The sequence below is a fragment of the Lampetra fluviatilis genome, chromosome 14, assembly GCF_964198595.1.
Source record: "Lampetra fluviatilis chromosome 14, kcLamFluv1.1, whole genome shotgun sequence".
In the NCBI taxonomy this organism is placed as follows: domain Eukaryota; kingdom Metazoa; phylum Chordata; class Hyperoartia; order Petromyzontiformes; family Petromyzontidae; genus Lampetra; species Lampetra fluviatilis.
This window is the reverse complement of record NC_136288.1, coordinates 3,155,761-3,175,289: the sequence shown is the minus strand read 5'-3', so window position 1 is coordinate 3,175,289 and position 19,529 is coordinate 3,155,761. Positions and strand designations below refer to the sequence as shown.

Genomic DNA, 19,529 nt, shown 5'->3' with positions numbered 1-19,529 from the left:
ATCGTCACAAATGTCTGACCCGCCCCCCTAGGTGCGTGACCTCATTTATGGACGGCCCCTTGCCTTTCCTATACTTTTCACTCCTATTGTGTTTTGTATTGTTTGTTGTTGTAACGTTCTGACCTGCCCCTACTGGACATCTGTAAAAGAGAAGAGCTTGATAGCTCATCGGATTCCTCCTGCAGTAACACATTCCTGCGGAGGGAGCTGGTAGGAACATTGGGTTGCTCGGTCAATGGCCAGGGTCAACGGCGGCGTGGTGTATTCCGCAAATATGGCCGACTGTGAGGGCGGCGTGAGTAGGTTAAACGTTGAGTTTTATAAGGGCACCACGGGGTGACCAGCCCCTCCCCACCCAGCCCCTCCCCACCCAGCCCCACCCCTCCCACCCCCCACCCAGCCCCACCCTCCCCACCCCCCACCCCACATCTCCCACCCCCACCCAGCCCCACCCTCCCCACCCAGCCCCTACCCACCCACCCACCCAGCCCCTCCCCTCCCTCCCCTCCCCACCAGCCCCTCCCCACCCTCCCCACCCAGCCCCTCCCCACCCTCCCAGCCCCTCCTTGCACGACGGACGGACACAATAATCCCCTGTGGGCTGGTGTAACCAGGAGGTTCCTACCAGTATAAATATTCGGATTGTCTTGTAGGTGGGGGGTAAAGTGGGGGGTGCAGGGGTAAGTGGGGGGGGATTTGGGGGTGAGCGCACGTGACCTACGTCTAACCACGCCCATATAACTATCACCGCTCTTGAACTTGACGTGACGTCACATCCCAATTGAACGACAAACCCCGCCCTCTTCAAAGCCACACCCCAAATCTGGCCCCGCTCCCCGTAAGCCCCGCCTCATTTAACGCGAACTCCGCCTCCCCCACACACGGAGCTCCGCCCCTCCCACAAGGAGCTCCGCCCCCACACACAGAGCTCCGCCCCTACACACACGAAGCTCCGCCCACTCCACACGAAACTCCGCCCCCACACACAGAGCTCCGCCTCCACACACAGAGCTCCGCCCCCACACACGAAGCTCCGTCCACTCCACACACGAAGCTCCGCCCCCACACACAGAGCTCCGCCCACTCCACACACGAAGCTTCGCCCCCACACACAGAGCTCCGCCCACTCCACACACAAAGCTCCGCCCACACACACGCAGCTCCGCCCCCACACACGAAGCTCCGTCCACTCCACACACGAAGCTCCGCCCGCACACACAGAGCTCCGCCCACTCCACAGACGAAGCTTCGCCCCCACACACAGAGCTCCGCCCACTCCACACACGAAGCTCCGCCCACACACACGCAGCTCCGCCCCCACACACGAAGCTCCGTCCACTCCACACACGAAGCTCCGCCCGCACACACAGAGCTCCGCCCACTCCACACACGAAGCTTCGCCCCCACACACAGAGCTCCGCCCACTCCACACACAGAGCTCCGCCCACACACACGCAGCTCCGCCCCCACACACGAAGCTCCGTCCACTCCACACACGAAGCTTCGCCCCCACACACAGAGCTCCGCCTCCACACACAGAGCTCCGCCCACTCCACACACGAATCTCCGCCCACACACACGCAGCTCCGCCCACACACGAAGCTTCGCTCGCCGCAATCCGCCCTGGGGGCACCGCTCTTTCTAAAAAAATGGCGGCGTCTCGCTGAGTGTCGCGCGGCATTGTGGGTATCGTCGCCCGCCCCGGCTCGGCGCCCCCACGGCGGCGGCGGCGGCAGCAGCAGTCGCCCTCTCGTCCGCCCTCACGACGCCGCCTCTCGCCTGCAAAGTTACTCGGCCTGCCCCGAGTTTAGCCATTCGTTGCATGTTCTAACGTAGTTTTGAAATCTAAAGTTACATCGTCAGGCCGTGTTATTGATAACGAGTACGAGGCGGCGTGGGGTGACGGGGTTGGGGTTGGGGTTTACATTGCGGCGTATTGTAGTAATTGCGGTGGCTGGCAAGACCGTGCAGCCATGGGGAAGGGAGACGAGGTGGTGAGGATAGCGAAGAAGCTGGACAAGATGGTGTCAAAGAAGATCACGGTGCGTATAGCGAGCGAGCGGACGTTCTTGTTGTCGTGTGCGTCTCTTCCCGCCTTTCATGCGCGCGTACGAGCGAGCAGCGAGCGGCGTTGGCCCCTCAACGCTGCCGTCGTTTTCCCGCCTTTGGGTGGCAGCGCCGCTCTCCTCACACTCCTCGTCTCCTCCTCGTCTTCGTCTTCTTCGTACGGCTGATGTAGCTGCAGAGCAACGCACTACAGCGTGACAACTCAGGTGGTCAAGCCCGAGAGAGAGATGAGCGCGCCAGGAGGCAGTGGAGCTGTATCGCTGTTGACTAACACCCCCCCCACCAGCCCCTCTTACCCCCCACCAGCCCCCCCACCAGCCCCCCCCCACCAACCCCTCTTACCCCCCACCAGCCCCCCCCCACCAACCCCTCTTACCCCCCACCAGCCCCCCCCCACCAGCCCCCCCCCACCAACCCCTCTTACCCCCCACCAGCCCCCCCCCACCAACCCCTCTTACCCCCCACCAGCCCCCCCCCACCAACCCCTCTTACCCCCCACCAGCCCCCCCCCACCAGCCCCTCTTACCCCCCACCAGCCCCCCCACCAGCCCCCCCCCACCAACCCCTCTTACCCCCCACCAGCCCCCCCCCACCAACCCCTCTTACCCCCCACCAGCCCCCCCCCACCAGCCCCCCCCCACCAACCCCTCTTACCCCCCACCAGCCCCCCCCCACCAACCCCTCTTACCCCCCACCAGCCCCCCCCCACCAACCCCTCTTACCCCCCACCAGCCCCCCCCCACCAGCCCCTCTTACCCCCCACCAGCCCCCCCCCACCAACCCCTCTTACCCCCCACCAGCCCCCCCCACCAGCCCCCCCCACCAACCCCTCTTACCCCCCACCAGCCCCCCCCCACCAACCCCTCTTACCCCCCACCAGCCCCCCCCCACCAGCCCCCCCCCACCAACTTCTCTTACCCCCCACCAGCCCCCCCACCAGCCCCCCCCCCACCAACCCCTCTTACCCCCCACCAGCCCCCCCCCCACCAACCCCTCTTACCCCCCACCAGCCCCCCCCCACCAGCCCCCCCCCACCAACCCCTCTTACCCCCCACCAGCCCCCCCCCACCAACCCCTCTTACCCCCCACCAGCCCCCCCCCACCAGCCCCTCTTACCCCCCACCAGCCCCCCCCACCAACCCCTCGCCCCCCCCCACCAGCCCCCCCCACCAACCCCTCGCCCCCCCCACCAACCCCTCTTACCCCCCACCAGCCCCCCCCCACCAGCCCCCCCCCACTAACCCCTCTTACCCCCCACCAGCCCCCCCCCACCAACCCCTCTTCCCCCCCACCAGCCCCCCCACCAGCCCCCCCCCACCAACCCCTCTTACCCCCCACCAGCCCCTCCACCAACTCGCCCCTCAAGCCAGTGGTTCTCAACCCCCCCACAACCCCCCCACGACCCCCCCCCACGACCCCCCCACGACCCCCCCCACAACCCCCCTAAGACCCCCCCCACGACCCCCCCCCCACGACCCCCCCCACAACCCCCCCCCACGACCCCCCCTCACGACCCCCCCTACAACCCCCCCCAAGACCCCCCATAACCCCCCCCCACAACCCCCCCCACAACCCCCCCCACAACCCCCCCACAACCCCCCCACGACCCCCCCCCAAGACCCCCCCCCACGACCCCCCTAAGACCCCCCCCCACGACCCCCCCCCACGACCCCCCCCCACGACCCCCCCCACAACCCCCCCCCCTACGACCCCCCCTCACGACCCCCCCTACAACCCCCCCCAAGACCCCCCACAACCCCCCCACCCCGTGCTCCACATTCCCCACTACGGATATGCGGGGCCGCCGGTTGGCTCGCGCGCTAATTGGTCGAAGCCCGCCACGCTCGGCCAATGAGCGCGCCGATGTCGGGGGTAGAGGGGGAGGGGCTTCCCCCCAATGTCTCGAAAATTCGTCGGCGCGCTTTGTCGAGGCGATGCTTTAATGTGTTCACTGTTGCGCCTGCTCCGCGGAGACTTTATTGCCTGAGCCTTTTATTTTTAGATATTTATTTTGTATACATGGTAACGCGTTATTCATATGTGCTGCCATTGCTCGATAGAGCGCGATACGTTTTGTAAATCGCGACGCCGTTGAACGTTACGATGGGGAAAGTGGCAGGACGATCGCGTTGCCAAATTTGGAACCCGTCTTGCGGAACGCGCGAGTGTGCCAGCGGCGCATGCGCACTGGTGTCCAACGCGTTGTATTTGACGCACCCCTCCCCCCCCCAAACTATGAATAGATCGGTGCACATCGCGAAATATCAGCACAGAGTAACGTGATTATTGTAAAATATCTTTCACGCGTTGCACAGCTCAAGTGCTGTGAAGTTATACAATGCCATGTTATTTGCCAGTAGTCTTAATTGCCATCGCTTGATTGTATTTCGTTTTACACTTAATTTAATAAGCATTTGTCACGCAAATGTTCAGCCCTCTGGTAAATCTACAGCTGGATGAAGTCTCGTCGAGTTTTTTACACCATTGGAACCTCATTTGCCAGTAAAAAAATATGATAATTGGTTTTTTACCTTCTATCTGGCAACAAAACGGACACCTTTTTACAAGGAGTCATGTTTGCATAGACCACAATACCTGCAGTCATAATGCAAACAAAAAACACAACTCTGATAATGTATGCACTGTCCTTGAAGTTGATTGGTCCACACCCGAGACAGCTTTCCTTAGAGCCTAGTCTCACATGGGTTGGACCAGATGACGCCAAAAGGCGCACAAGGACAGTGCATACATTATCAGAGTTGTGTTTTTTGTTTGCATTCCGACCGCAGGTATTGTGGTCAATGCAAACATGACTCCTTGTAAAAAAAAGGTGTCAGTTTTGTTGCCAGATAAAAGGGTAAAAAAACAATTATCATACCTTTGGATATTGTTAATTGCAATCTCGGAGTTTGTGTTCCACCATAATGCATTGTTTTATTTTTTTATGAAGGCCTCTGTGGGAGCTTTGGTTTTCACTAAATCCAGTACATTTCCATAATATCAAAAAAGTCGAGCAAAATGGATTTTGAAATATATCTTTTCTATAATTTATTGATTTTTGTGTTCCATCTTAAAACGATCTTAATTCAATTAACATTGCTCACATGGCTGGTTTGTCTCTAAGATGCCCATTTATTGTCCAGTGATATTTGTGAACAACTTGTGTAAATTTACGATAGCAAACAAATGGGTCTTTCAATTGAAATATTGTTATCGTCTTTTGAAATTGAAGCATGCGCCATCATTTCAGGACTATATTTGTTGAACTTCTTTCGCACCGTACGTAACCAACCGTGCTAATCTGAGGTGCATCTGTAAACATTTAGTGAAAAGGTAAACTAATTTTGATTCAACACCTGGTCTCCTTAACGATGTCCACAGTTGTCCTAGTGGAACATCGTCATCCTCAAATAATTTTTCTCCCTCCAGTACGTGGGATTTGGGATTTTTTTTTTATTACTGAACAGATCTGTATTCATTTTGCTATTTTTATGAAAATAGGTTTCTATCTCATGGTTGCATCATGCTAAAAGTTATGAGTGATTTATAAAGTTACATTGCTTTTTTGCTGCTTTCGTGCTCCCATGCTCTTGAAATTCAGTCACTTGTGTTTTCTGATTCTCAATTTAATGTTTTTATAGAGGTCTGCATTCGTTATTTTGGTTGTAATTTTCAGCAGTTTTCTCATCTCGTTTTTCACCATGTTTTTTGTAATTTCAGATATATTTTTTACACCGTCCCTAACTTTTATTGCATTGTCCATTATAATTTTGTATCAAGGAATGTGGCTGATACCTAGTACTGTATTATTAAGTATTAGGCATTAGATACAAATGTTGGTACAGGATCTGTTTCAAGGTCAATTGAATCAGCAAATGTCACTTTTTACTCTTCATGATTTGTTAAAATACTTCATTTTCAGTTGTTAGTCCATAATTTGTGTTAAGACACTTCTTAATGGGCGATGTATCAAGGTTTTATTTAAGGGTCTAAGTGACCCTTAAAACTCTTTGTTGTAATGGGGGGTGATATTTACTTTATTTGTCTTGAGTCATTGGTGGAAATGTGATGTTCCTGTGATGAGCAACCAGTGTTGTCTCGTCTATAACAACTGCTCTTCGATAAACACTTCGTGTTGGAGTTTACAGATTTACTTTTGAGTTTACGAATCCCAAATGATTGGTACGAGTCAACCACGACAAGCATTCAATCGTTAGATTTTTCAAAACAACTGTTATGCCCCCACCATTTTATATATATATCCTAGTCCATATAATACAATTTAAATGAAAAGGTTCGCTTGTCAAATTTGATGGGAAGGCATCTGATGTATGCAGCATATTTATTAATGTTGCATGCTTTGAATGCAGGCAGGAGCATTGGATCTTTTAAAGGAATTGAAGTCCATCCCGATGACCCTTGACGTATTACAGGTAAGCCACAAGTTTACTTATGGTGCATGCACGAACCTTGTTAAATCCCTGTGTCTCGATTCATGAGACACGTATTGAATGTAAAAAAAAATATGTGGTCTCATTTTGTCACGCGTTGTATGTCTCAATGTCTGCCTCTTGTATCCTCAACTCTGTCTGTTGTCATATCCTCAAATCTTGTAACTGAATTTTAACACACTTTCCAATGTCGTATCGACTGCAAACTTGGTATATGTATGTCATACTGATGACAATACTATATTCTATCATTAAAAAAGAAAAATATATTTATATTTTTAAGCAATCTTTTTTAATATGTGATGTTTCGGCTTGGGTCTAATTGTCTACGCTCAACTCACGTTGCCTGTAAATCACCACAGTCCCTTAGGTTATGGCAAGCTTCGGGGCCACTTCCTGGAGTCGTGGAGTTCTGCCATTACTCGTATGGTACATTTTATTAAAGCTTGTTTAAAAAAAAAGAATTTTTAAATGTTACTTATCTCTTGTTTGTACGGGATTTCATTTTGACCGTCTCTTCTGCCTTGTAACGTTAGTCTCTCGTACTTGTTCTGTCTTGTTGGTATTGTCTGTATGGCCTCATTTGTTATGTCTAGTTTGTAGTGTGTCGAGTCTTTCTTGTTCATTTTGGCTGCTATCCTAATTGCATAAAATGTTCATAAATCTAAAAATATATCGTTATATGCAGTATTCAATGCATGTATTCTGGGCTAAGGATCATGAATTGTTGTTTCAATTGATGGCAGAAAATTGTTACCTGCACTAAAGATCATAAAGACTTGTGCAGTTTAGAATGTGTGTTAACTCTAAAGTGATCTTATATTCAAATGTTCGTAGTGTTATTTTATTGTACTGTGTATGGTAAGCAACTTTTCCTGTAGTATGATAACATTTCTTACATGAATTATTCTTTGCTATTCCAATCCCCAGAAAACCGGTTGTTGCAGCAACAATAAGCACCTTATTGAGATTGTGAAAGACGTTTAATATCTACATATGTTGATTTTTTCAGCTGGTGGATATTTTACTTCCCCATACCTTCCCGTTCATGACATGTCTGCTGTTCAGTTTGAAATATTAATAGGTAACGAATAGAAAACATATATTATGCAGTGGAGCTTTTACAATTTTCTAATGGTTGAACTTTTCTTGTTGACAGTCAACGAGGATCGGGATGTCTGTAAACGCTGTCCGAAAGCAGAGCTCCGATGACGAGGTAACATCTCTGGCCAAGTCACTCATCAAGTCCTGGAAGAAGTTGCTTGGTGAGATTCTGCCACTCTTGGTTGGTATCTCTGTCACCTTTGAAAAAGGCAGCGTCTATAATGTAATAAAACAATAATGGACTTTTGGCAGTGGTGCACAATTACAAGCAAGATGATGATATATATCATAACATAAACAGGCTAACTTTTTTGGCAGTGTCCCTTATTCAAAGGGAAGGCAGTGTTTGACTCGACATTGCTTGAGATTGAATTTTACATGGCAGTGCCTTAAAAACGTTTTCATTTATCACGAACAATTTTGCATTGGCATTCATAAAAAAGGCTTCCCATATTAACCTCAAAGTTACGCAACTGCATAAATGTAACATTATCCCTGCAGTTGCATAAATGTATTTTAAAATTCTTTATATTAAGTTCACTTGCTTGCTTGCGCGCTTACGACCGTGCAAATCTTCCAGTCTTTTTTTGACCCACTTCCCGTGATCCAATCTAGCTGACATTTTGCACACAGACTCGTTGTGCGTGACAATTTATTTTCGTGAAATTTTTTTTCCAAAATTTTACACTTTTTAGGAAAAAATAAATTATATTTAATTACCAATTGCTTAATGGTGGCAGGCAATCATCTGACCCATAGGTGGCAGCCATCTCAAGCCAGAGGACGAAAGGACTCTAGCCGCCACGCATATAAAGGATTTATAGTGAAAAACTTTGTTTTTACGGGTTAATTTTTTATCCTTGTAACTGTTCTACTGAACTGTGGTAGTACAAGACTTAGTGGCCCAAACCTGAACTTTTTGCAGTGCCAAGTGAGATCTCCAACTTGTAATATTTGCACTCTCTCTACTCTGAAGGAGGGCCATTGGCCGATATATTAGTATTTTAATATTTTGCTGTTATTATATTATATATTTATTTAGCGCCTTTTCCAGGCAACATGAAAAATACACGTGCTGATATATAATTTGTATTTCATTGTAGCCTGATTTTGTAAATACTCTCACGTGTTTAAGCCACGCATGAAGTATTTTTATTGCATATTGCTACTTCAATCATATGTTTTGAGAAGGTTGAATATGATAGTTGTAAATATGTCCAGCATTGTGCTAGTATTGCTGAGACGTTTATTATTCCATTGGTGCAGCTTCCTGTTAATTTCTGCCGGGAATTCATCCAGTCTGATAAAAATAGTGTTACAGATCTTGTGATATATTTTCGTTGAGTCACTGTGTCTTGAAAATATCCAAATTCTCAACTTTAAAATACCAACAAGTGAACTGCTTTTTGTGTTTAGTTTGTTGACCTTCCCCCACACCTCTGATTACACTGTGTAACAATTTTTTTTTTGTCCCTGGGTAGTAAGTGTTATTTCTGAATTGCTTATGCCTCAAAAGTACAGAAAATGGCTATTATTCCCCACAAACTTTGATTTTGTGACCAGGACAGTGATATTTAGAAATTTACCTATTTTCAATGAGAAAACGTGGTGTGCATTTGTGTCATTCCTTTACGTAAAGTCCTGGTCACAAAACAAGTTTGTGGGGAATTCATATTCTTTGGGTCTTTCGGTAAAGCCACGTAGATAGAAAAAATAATAACTATAAAATAAAAAAAATAAAAAAAAATAAGTGAATAAAAAATAATAATAAATAATAAAAATATCACGACGTTTCGATCGCAACACGAGCAATCGTCATCAGAAGAAAAAAGAGGGGGAAAGCTGCTGAGGCAGGCTGTGTTAAAGGTTTGAAATGGGTGTAGCCCAAGGGTCATAAACGAAGTGGGTGGGGCTCGTGATGTTAAAGTAAGAAATTTGCAGGTAAATGTAAGATTGGAGAGCTACCTCCACGACGAGGGCGCGGAGGTGGACATTGTATTGTGAGAGATTAGCATGTCAATGTAAGATCGCAGCGCCACCGCCACATCAAGGACACGAGCGACGGCGGTTGTGTTAGTGTGAACCTGTTCATGTAAAATCAGAGAGTCGAAAATAACTGCTAACATCGGAAGGTAGGATGGAAACATCACAGCCAGTTATGACTTAAACTGGTTAATAACGTCCTTCCAATGATTGCTCAGTTTGTACCCATCTTCTCGGTTGAAATTGTGTCTGTGTCTATATATTTGGATGGCTTCATGAACGAATCTTTGTTGATAGCCAGTGGGTTTGCAGAGTACCTTCGTCTTGGAGAAATCAATTTCGTGTGAGCCCACCGCATTAAAACAATGATCATCCACGGCTGAGGTATTGGTCCTACCGTGTTTCAGATCTGCCTTGTGTTCACAAACACAGTCCGAGACATGTCGCTTAGTTTCCCCAATGTAGACACAGCTTAGTTTGTCGACGCCGGGGTATTGCATGTCAGAGATCATATCCTTCACAGATGGGATCAGATCACGAATTTTATGTACTGTGTTAAATTTAACCTGGATCTTGTGTTTGCTCATGATTTTGGAAATCTTTTTGGTGACCCCTGCTATGTATGGCAAGGTGATGGTTTTGATTGGATCCTCAGATGGTTCTTTCCCAACAGTTGGGGTGATAGCTTTACGGATTGTGTAGTCTGAATATCCATTCATCTTCAGGGCTTGGTGTACGTGTTCCAGTTCACTGGCTAGGTGGTGATGGTCGGAAATACCACGAGCTCTATGGTGTAGAGTTTTGATGAGGGAATTCTTCTGGGATGGATGGTGGTGGGAGTCCGGTTTTCGGTAGGCATCCATATTGGTGGCTTTCCTGTAGACAGTGTCCCATTGAGCCATCTGGTCTCTTTCGAATTAAACATCCAAGAATGGTAACTTGCCATCCTTTTCTACCTCCATGGTGAATTTGATGGCTGGGTGTATGGAATTGATGTGGTTGAGAAATTGGTTCAGAGCTGGTAGGCCATGTGGCCAGATGACGAACGTGTCATCTACATACCTCTTCCACAAGGACGGACGTAGAGTGGATGCCTCGATGGCATCCATCTCAAATTTTTCCATTAAAACATTGGCTACAACTGGAGATAAGGGAGAGCCCATTGGAGTACCTTCAACTTGTTTGTAGAATGTTCCATTCAAGGTGAAGTAAGTGTTGATGAGGCAGTGTCTAACCAGGGCCGGTACATCAGCATTTAGTCATTGTTGGACCAAATCTTCAATGATTGCAATTGTGTCAGGCACAGGAACTTTGGTAAACAAAGTTACTACTTCGAAACTAACGAGCAAATCACCGGGAGATAGTGAGATGTCCTTAATTAACAATACCAAGTGAGCTGAGTTAAGTACAGCTGTGGTGGTCTTACCAGTGAATGGTTGTAAGATCTCAGACATAAATCGGGCCAGTTTGTCGGTGGGTGAGCCAATGGTGGAGACGATAGGACGAAGCGGTGTACCTTCTTTGTGGATTTTTGGTAAGCCATACAATCTGGGTTGTCTAGCAGCAGAGGGTTTTAAGGAAAACCGCTTGGTTTGTTCGATACATTTTTATTATATTTTTTTCTATCTACCGTGACTTTACCAAAATACCCAAATAATATGAATTCCTGCAGTCACGAAAGCTTTAAGTCAAGATTTGTGGGGAATAATAGCCATTTTCTATACTTCATAGGCGTAAGCAATAAAAAAAGAACACTAACTACGCAGGGACAAAAATCGTGTTATCATGGATGGCTACGTATGGTGCGAAAAAAGTTCAACATGCGTACATACAAGCGGTAAAAAATTACTATTTTCATCAGTACAGTTTAATTAGGTGTTGTAAAATATGGATTGCAGTAGTCTTCTCTGGTTAAAATAAAGGATAAACATTTTAAGGATCCTATTACTGGTAGGAACCACCTGGTTCCACCAGCCCACGGGATTATTGTGTCCGTCCGTCGTGCATATAAAAATGGGAGGGGTGGGGCTGGGTGGAGAGGGGAGGGGCTGGGTGAGGAGGGGAGGGGCTGGGTGGGGAGGGTGGGGCTGGGTGGGCAGTGGGAGGGGTGGGGCTAGGTGGGGAGGGGCTGGTCACCCCATGGTGCCCTTATAAAACTCAACGTTTAACCTATTTTTGCCGGCTTGTGCCCACCCTCACAGTCGGCCATATTTGCGGAATACACCACGCCGCCGTTGACCCTGGCCATTGACAGAGCAACCCAACGTTCCTACCAGCTCCCTCCGCAGGAATGTGTTTAGTTGACCATGTGGTAGACGTATCAGTGTTATTATTAACAACGTCATAGCAGTTCATTTGGATACCCAGTGCTAGTTCTGCAACAGGTGTCCCTTATTGACAGTGCCATGTAGTTTAAATGAAGCATTTACATTCATGGTGATCGTTTAATGTACAATTTCACCTGCCCAATGCATAACTTGGGAAGATGTAACTATTGCAATAGGGATGCCTATGAGTTTGACAGCACATGAGAGATATTGAATTTTGATGGGAGGGATGTCACAATCGGTTTGGGAAATTGTAGCAGGAATGTGGTACTGTTCTTTTAAAAACTGTAAAGCTAAAGCGTGTTTTTTTAACTTCAGATGGTGCAGATGGAGCCAAGTCAGGTGAAAAGGACAAAGGCCTCAGTACAACACCTCCACCGTCCTCCCAAGACTCAATGGATGGTGAAGAGGAGAGGTGAGCGAGCAACACGATAACGTCATTGTCAGCATTGGGGATGTAACAATTCACCACCTCACCCGATGATTCAGTGAATTTGCATGACTCGGCCACTTTTAGTTGCAGTCTCATGTTCTGTCACCTTTGCTATGTATCGTTAGCCTACGTGTATATTCACATCATATTCGTAATTCTTAAATTATTGATTGTTACCCACATGGTTCAATGGCAATAGTGTGAGTAAAAATAGATTTTAATTTATCATTAGCTTTATCCTTAGGAGAAATACCTACTTCAACAACCTGTCTGAAAGGTAGTAATCATGGGTGTAATGATGCGTCCGTGCATCGATTGATATTAATTATTAAGCTCACGAGACGTGCATCGAAACGCACGTTAGAATCAATAGTTTAGATTAATATATGTTGTATACAATTGACACCTCCAGCCATTAGATGCCACTTAATTTACATCAATGTCAAACAATTGATTATTGTGAGGTGGCAGGGTGGCCCAGAGGTTAGAGGTCAGAGTGCTAAGCTGGCAGAATGACTTTATCCCCTTGTGAGTAAACATACATTTTTTGGTTATAAAAAATGTTAACAAAATGAATCGCTGCCCTGTTATGCAAACATAGATTTACCAGCGAAGGGGGGGGGGGGGAATAGACTTGTAGGCATTTAACAATTTCCCCCCAACGATTGATTAATTGTCTTGATTGGGGATCACAATTTTATTCAAGAACATTTCTAAGGTTTTGGTTTGCGAGTGCTTTGCATCAATGTCCACTGAATCATGTGCCTTTTTTAGTCTTCAAAATATATGCAAATGGCGTTTGAAGTCAATTTGTCTTATCTAGAATCTGATCCATATGATGATTATGGTTGATGGTAGTTAAGTCAATTCTCAATCCATCTTTGCTTGTGGTTGGTTTGCCTTGAAAATCTTTTTGTTTAACATTCGTTCACAATTTGTATTCCTGTGATAATACGTTAATGGGTTTCATTTTTTAAATGAGTGGTGTCCCCATTAAAAAAAACAGAGTAACACATGGATCAGGTAAATGCAAATCCGATACATCATAGAAAAGTTAAGTGAAATTGGGCAGGATACATGAAGATGATGGCTGACGAAAAGGGACTTGCAGCCAGGGAAATTATCGTGCCTGAGAGAATGTCCAGCACTGAGATGGAGTAATGAGGTTAGAGATGGATTGTGGCTTCGCAGGACTGGAGAGTGATGATGACTGGAGGATGCCCTTTGTACCGGAGTGGATAGAACATCACTGAAGATAACAACCAAATAATTAGCATATTAAAACCGATTCTTTGGCACATGATTCGATTGCATGCATCTGAAATTTAGTTGATTTTAGTCACTGAATTGATTGTGACACACCACGTAGGTATAAAATAAAATGTTATTTTCTACCTACGTGACTTTACCGAAAGAACCAAAGAGTATGGATTATTGCAGTCACGAAAGCTTCAAATCAAGATTACAAAAATAAATGTATAGAGCAGTTCAGCATATGATGTTTTCATATACACTGTTAGGGTCTATCTGTACCAATAATTGACTAAAATTTGACAATTATCTTTCTAATGAAAAGTGGTTCTTTGGAAAAAGGTAGTATCCATGATAACATTAGTCCTATTACCATATTTGTCAAGACAAATTGATATGGTATGCACTTTAAATATCTCCAGCTATGAAGTGAATTATTGGATCTGTAGTGAAATGAATACCCTTTGTCGTGGTGGTAATTCACCACCGCGCAGACTCTTGCGAGTGTTTTTAAATGCAATGTTGAACTGTAAGTAACGTACCATTTCACGTTGAGTTCCGGCAGTGGAGTGTGCAAGTCTGAGTCCGGGAAGTCACCTGGCACGCCTGTCGCTACGTGCTTCCCACGCGCACCTATCACGGGCGACTCCGTGCGCATGAAGTGTCGCGAGTTGATCTCAGCTGCTCTCAAGACCAATGGTAAACAGGGGCATGGGAGTGCATGGATTGTCTATGCGAGCGTACTTGCCAATTACTCCAAAGATTATGGGCAAGGGGGACCTGATCGTATGTTAACCCCAACCATCGTGGCGGCACACTACCTCGTGTTCTTATTTGTTCAAGCAACAACTCCGTTCGTATCCCTAGCCTGTAAGAATTGTGTTTATCCAGCTGTTGTAAGATGTGTTTGTGTAGTGTTTATAATTGCTATCACTTTTCATCGTAACAATATTTTGGTGCATTTCTCAGTCCATGCCGAGCTTATCACACATTGTAATTCTGACTAATCTTTTGTCACTACTACGGAAGATGGAATCTCATTCACTGCCAATCACAAGATTCACGTCAGCTTTTTGTTTTGTTTTTGATAATAAGGCAACGAGTTTCTAATACAGATACTGACTTGTTTTTTTGTCTTTTTTTAGATGACTATAACATTTTTGGAACAGATTGTGAAGAAGTGTCAGCACAAATAGAAGAATATATCCTTTGTATTTCAAGTTACACACTTAATCACACACTTGATTAACTTTAATTCCATCTGAAGCATTACACTAAGACCTATTGGATATGTAATTAACTACCATTAATGTTTGCAATATATTGAGATTTTTCGTTTACACGGTACGTTTGTGACTGAACAGCCCAGGTAAATTCTTTGACACCATGCACTCATCTTCCAAGAGATGAAGAACACAGACATGAAGTACAAAAATCGTGTCAGGAGCCGAATCAGCAACCTCAAGGATGTCAAAAACCCCGAGCTCCGCAAGAACGTCCTCTGTGGCAACATCACGCCGGAAAAAATTGCCAGGATGACAGCAGAGGTGCAGCTCCTCGCAGCCACCAGAGGGCGCTGTGGCTCTTGTCCTCATTTTAAGATTGAATGGAAAAAGTAGAATTTTTAGATACTGAATGTGAAATACATTTCCAGAAATTTCTGTTGAAACCCCTGGGTGTGGTTGGCGGAGAGCTATTACATGCTTTGTTGAGATGAACTGATTCTATACTGAGATTCTGTCAGCAGTGTAGTAGTGTATTAGTGCAAAAGACCGATGGAGATGACGGGGAAGAGTTTTTGTAAACACAGAATGTTATCGAATGACAAGGCCATTCAACCCATTGTTGCTTGCTCCAACCAGAGCTAAAAAGCCAGATCAGCAAGACTTGTCTTTCCCACCCCCCTCAACTCCACAGTGGGTGCAAAATTGAGGCATAGGCAATGAATGGTGAATAGGAGTCACATGCAGATGTTCCTAAAATGTAACCTAATGCAGCTCGTCAGGAAATATGATATGGATTTACCATGTCAATGCATTTCGTTTAGTGTCTAGAATGTTAAAACGACTTTCAGAAATATAATGAAGCAATGCTTAATAATTAAAATGTAAACTATTCCACATGTGTAAGCCCGATCTATTCAACTGGTGGAATAACAGTAATGTGAGATCAGTATTTTGTTATTACAATCAACATTCGCAGTGAAAATGGGTTATTGAAAGCATTGGTGTAAAAATAAAATAGTGCCTGTTGTATGTAGTGAAGAAACACGTGAACACCGATATCTTTTTTTAGATGTTTATTTTACCAGGTAAGGCTTAGATATAGAGCTGTTTTTCAAAAGCGACCTTGCCACAAATGATAGCTCAGCAAAGTGGCGTATGTGGAAAGTTATAGCAGCCAAATACTCAAACGCATATTTCTAAATGTGGAAGGAAAAACCGGAGGGCCTGGAGAAAACTCCACGTGACAACGGGAAGAGAATATGTAAACTCCAAATATACAGGCGTCAGGGTGGGGATCGAACCCACAAGCTCCTGTATACCAGGCATCTCGCCACCGTGGCGGCCCATACAATACTGCCCGGTCTGCGGTACTTCGCATATAAGTAAATTACACAGTTTGTAGGGCAAATGTAAACTGTCGTTTTGACTGGTACCCAACCATGCTGTGCGCGGAGTCTTGGCGCCTACGTCAAATTGCGTTTCCTTCTGCTGTTGCAGGAGATGGCGAGCGACGAGCTCAAGGAGATCAGGAAGGCAATGACGAAGGAGGCCATCCGTGAGCACCAGATGGCCAAGACCGGCGGCACTGTGTCCGACCTGTTCAGCTGTGGCAAATGCAAGAAGAAGAACACCACCTACACGCAGGCGAGTGTCCCAGGAGGACTCCCACCGCTACAGCTCTGTGGAGCATGAACTGCTCAGAATGAACTTCAAGATTAACACACACGTAACAGACTAATCGAGATAACAGTTGTCTCTGGATGACGCTTGGTGTGGTAGTGAAGCAGGTGAGGTCCGTGGATTGTGTTTAGGTCATATGAGACACCCACATGCAGAGCTCCCAAGGTGCACTCTAGCAAGTAGGTTGTGGAAGGCTATTTGTGTGGTGTCTGGTATCTCTTGGTTTGGCTTCATGAGCAAAGCTGTTTTGTGCTACAAGTTGACCAAACATCCCAAACAAGGGGGGACCCTCTGGGAAGTATTCTTGTGACTCAGGTTTTCCTGGGTAAAGAACGTATTCTGTATTTTTACCACCCAGCATTCACCTGTTAAACTAATTTGATTGTGGGATTTAATTTGATCGGTTTTAAATAATGTTTGGACTGTAGGGGGAGTCCTATAATTGCATATCCCGGTTTATACCAAGGATGCATTGCTGAAAACCAGAACGTAAATCGAAAGGACTTTAATTGAAACAAAGAGATAGGATGGCGGAGAGTAATGTGGTACAGAACCTAAACAGGATGCTCAGTAACCCATTGCGCATTTATACTGTACCACCATCGTTGTGAAAAGTCGGTATATATTATAGATATATTCAGATATATCACCTTGTCTATTTTACTATATATATCGCGTGTTGTTTATCACGTAAAAAATGTTTACGCTTGTATAAACAATCGCCATAAATACGGTATGTGGGGTAAAAAATATTAATATGTATATGCCAACGCTTGGGCACCATCCAGCGCATGAATGTGGATCTTCGTGGTGAAGTTCATAAATCTTGAGTACGTTATGGCGAGGTACCACAGTGCGTAAAGTGGGATTGGATATTGATAAGTTTAGTACGTTATAGCGAAAGTACGTAAAACAGGAGGGCGACAATTGGGGTATTACTGTATTTGCCAAATGTCATTTCACGTAGCTTAGATTGTACATCTTGTTTCAACCTCGTGTGGGTCACAGGTGATCATCTTCTGTGGGAGGAGCTGGTACCAGTGGTCCCAAATGTTTTAAGGCACAAATATGGATGCTCATGTTCTTATAAAGGGAACAGATTGGCTGCATATTGCTATTCCAGGACACTTCACATGTTTTCACAACAATTGCAAAACCCCTAAACTGATCACTCCAAAAATATACCACCGAGCTTATTGATACCATTATTCCGATAATATTTTTTTAATGGACAAGGGTAAAGAAATATATTTGTTTTTTTAAATTAATAAAGCAATGTTGCATAATAGCATGCATAACAGCCCAAGCCAATATGTACCCCGATTTACCTGTTGTGTGTTTTGTCCATGCACACATTTCGATGTACTGTTGAATCCCCTATGAAAATTGTATTTGGAGTTTGTTTACGTAATCATTACTATGTTGTCAGCAGCAGTAATCACTTTGAAGTGCCACCATCATCGTAATCTTTGACCGATCACGTCATGTTTAAGTGTGTCATGTATATCTCACTCATTTTACCTACGTCTCTCCAGGTTCAAACGCGAAGTGCTGATGAGCCTATGACCACTTTCGTCCTCTGCAATGAATGTGGAAACCGATGGAAGGTAAGGGGGAGTCGCATTCATATCTGCAATAGATGGCATGGCGGTCTTCTTCCAGACCAAACCCTCGCCAATTTTCAACACCCATCTCGCAGTCACTGCACAAAGGTGGTGTTACAAGTATTGGTGGAAATGCTTCAGTTTTCACACACACATATCTGATGGTGCAAACACTGTGCTTTTGTTTTCAGTTCTGCTAATTCCCGATGGCCACGTGGGAGGAGAAAAATCACTGCCAACGGAAATTTGAGCAACAAAATTGGCATTTTCCAACGATCCAACATGTTGATGCACTGGAGAAATCCATCCTGTATCACGTCTAAAAGCCAAGGCTTAGTTATCATTGTTTAATTTTTTATATGTAATGAGCTGTTAAAAAACACAACTGATATTGGTTTTTAAATACAGTAATGTGACTAGCATTTTTTTGTTTAGTACCTGAAATAAAGCTTTTAACTGTTAACAGTTCCTACTGGTTTGGTTTTTGTCTCGAAAAAATATATTTCAATGTATATTGTTAGCTTAGTAGTTTTTATAAACATTTCATTACAATTCAGAATGTCGAAGAGTGCTGTATTTTTTTGTGCATTTTTTTGTGCATTTTTTTGTACATTTTTTTGTATGGAAAACTCATTGACAATGAGCACACTACCAACTACCTATTTCAGTGATGCTAGTTGTAAGATGTATAAACATTAATTTTTTGCCTTGGGAAATTTAAGTAGGTCAGCATATTTTGAAGCAAAGGCTTAAAATGTGTACGTTAAGGAGGAGTCTATAGAGGAAAATATATCGTCATGAATGCTTAATAAATGTTCAACATTCTTAAGCAAAGGCATTTGTTTGTGGGATGTCAGATTTTAGAGTTTCTGTGTATCCTTCCTAAACATTTGTCTTTTGGAAGATTGACTCTTTATCAGTGTGGTTTCCTTTTATCAGTGCAAACCACCGCGTATGGAAGCAACCTCCATTTTTCACGTTAATGTTCGTGCCAAAGCATGGGGCCCCCCAAAGTGAGGGGCCCGGGGTAGTCGCCCCTATTCGCCGTTGCCTAGGGATGGCTCTGCCTATAAGCATATGGTAACTGCACATCTATCAACAATAATTGGAAGATAAATAGTTAACTCATGCCTCCCTATGGAATTAAAATTATTTTTATATAAATCCTGCAAATGGTATGCCTATTTACATACAGTGACATTTAATTTTTTTAATCGCATTTAATCCTGAAGGTTAAAAAGGCATCTTCAGGCGTTGCACAAGAAATATACTCTTTGGTTCTTTCGGTAAAGTCGCGTAGATTGAAAAATCATAAAAAATCACGCCGTTTCGACCGCAACACAAGCAAATCGTCTTGGGGTGAAAAAATACAGCGGGAGAACTGCTGAGGCACACTGAGCGGT

At 45.2% G+C, this 19,529-nt stretch overlaps 1 protein-coding gene across 2 annotated transcripts; it reads left to right on the top strand.

Moving 5' to 3' along the window:
- Positions 1-1,648: 1,648 nt before the first annotated feature.
- On the top strand, positions 1,649-18,589 carry LOC144935808 (transcription elongation factor A protein 1-like). Of its 2 annotated transcripts, none has more exons than XM_078862583.1 (10): positions 1,649-2,042; positions 6,438-6,500; positions 7,678-7,783; positions 12,251-12,347; positions 14,182-14,315; positions 14,762-14,818; positions 15,009-15,163; positions 16,340-16,486; positions 18,058-18,129; positions 18,318-18,589. In XM_078862583.1, exons 1-10 carry the CDS (start codon positions 1,974-1,976, stop codon positions 18,324-18,326), a joined length of 909 nt encoding a protein of 302 aa, XP_078718709.1. In that variant the 5' UTR covers positions 1,649-1,973; the 3' UTR covers positions 18,327-18,589. The 2 variants fall into 2 exon arrangements, with proteins under 2 accessions (XP_078718709.1, XP_078718708.1); XM_078862582.1 differs by having other exon boundaries at positions 14,173-14,315.
- The last annotated feature ends 940 nt before the right edge of the window (positions 18,590-19,529 follow it).

Bases quoted from the DNA above. Each gene is read 5' to 3' on its own strand.
- LOC144935808 (XM_078862582.1), top strand. From the start codon at position 1,974: ATGGGGAAGGGAGACGAGGTGGTGAGGATAGCGAAGAAGCTGGACAAG. The intron at 7,784-12,250 runs GTGAGATTCTGC...TTTTAACTTCAG, and splicing joins GTCCTGGAAGAAGTTGCTTG to ATGGTGCAGATGGAGCCAAG. The intron at 16,487-18,057 runs GCGAGTGTCCCA...ACGTCTCTCCAG, and splicing joins AGAACACCACCTACACGCAG to GTTCAAACGCGAAGTGCTGA.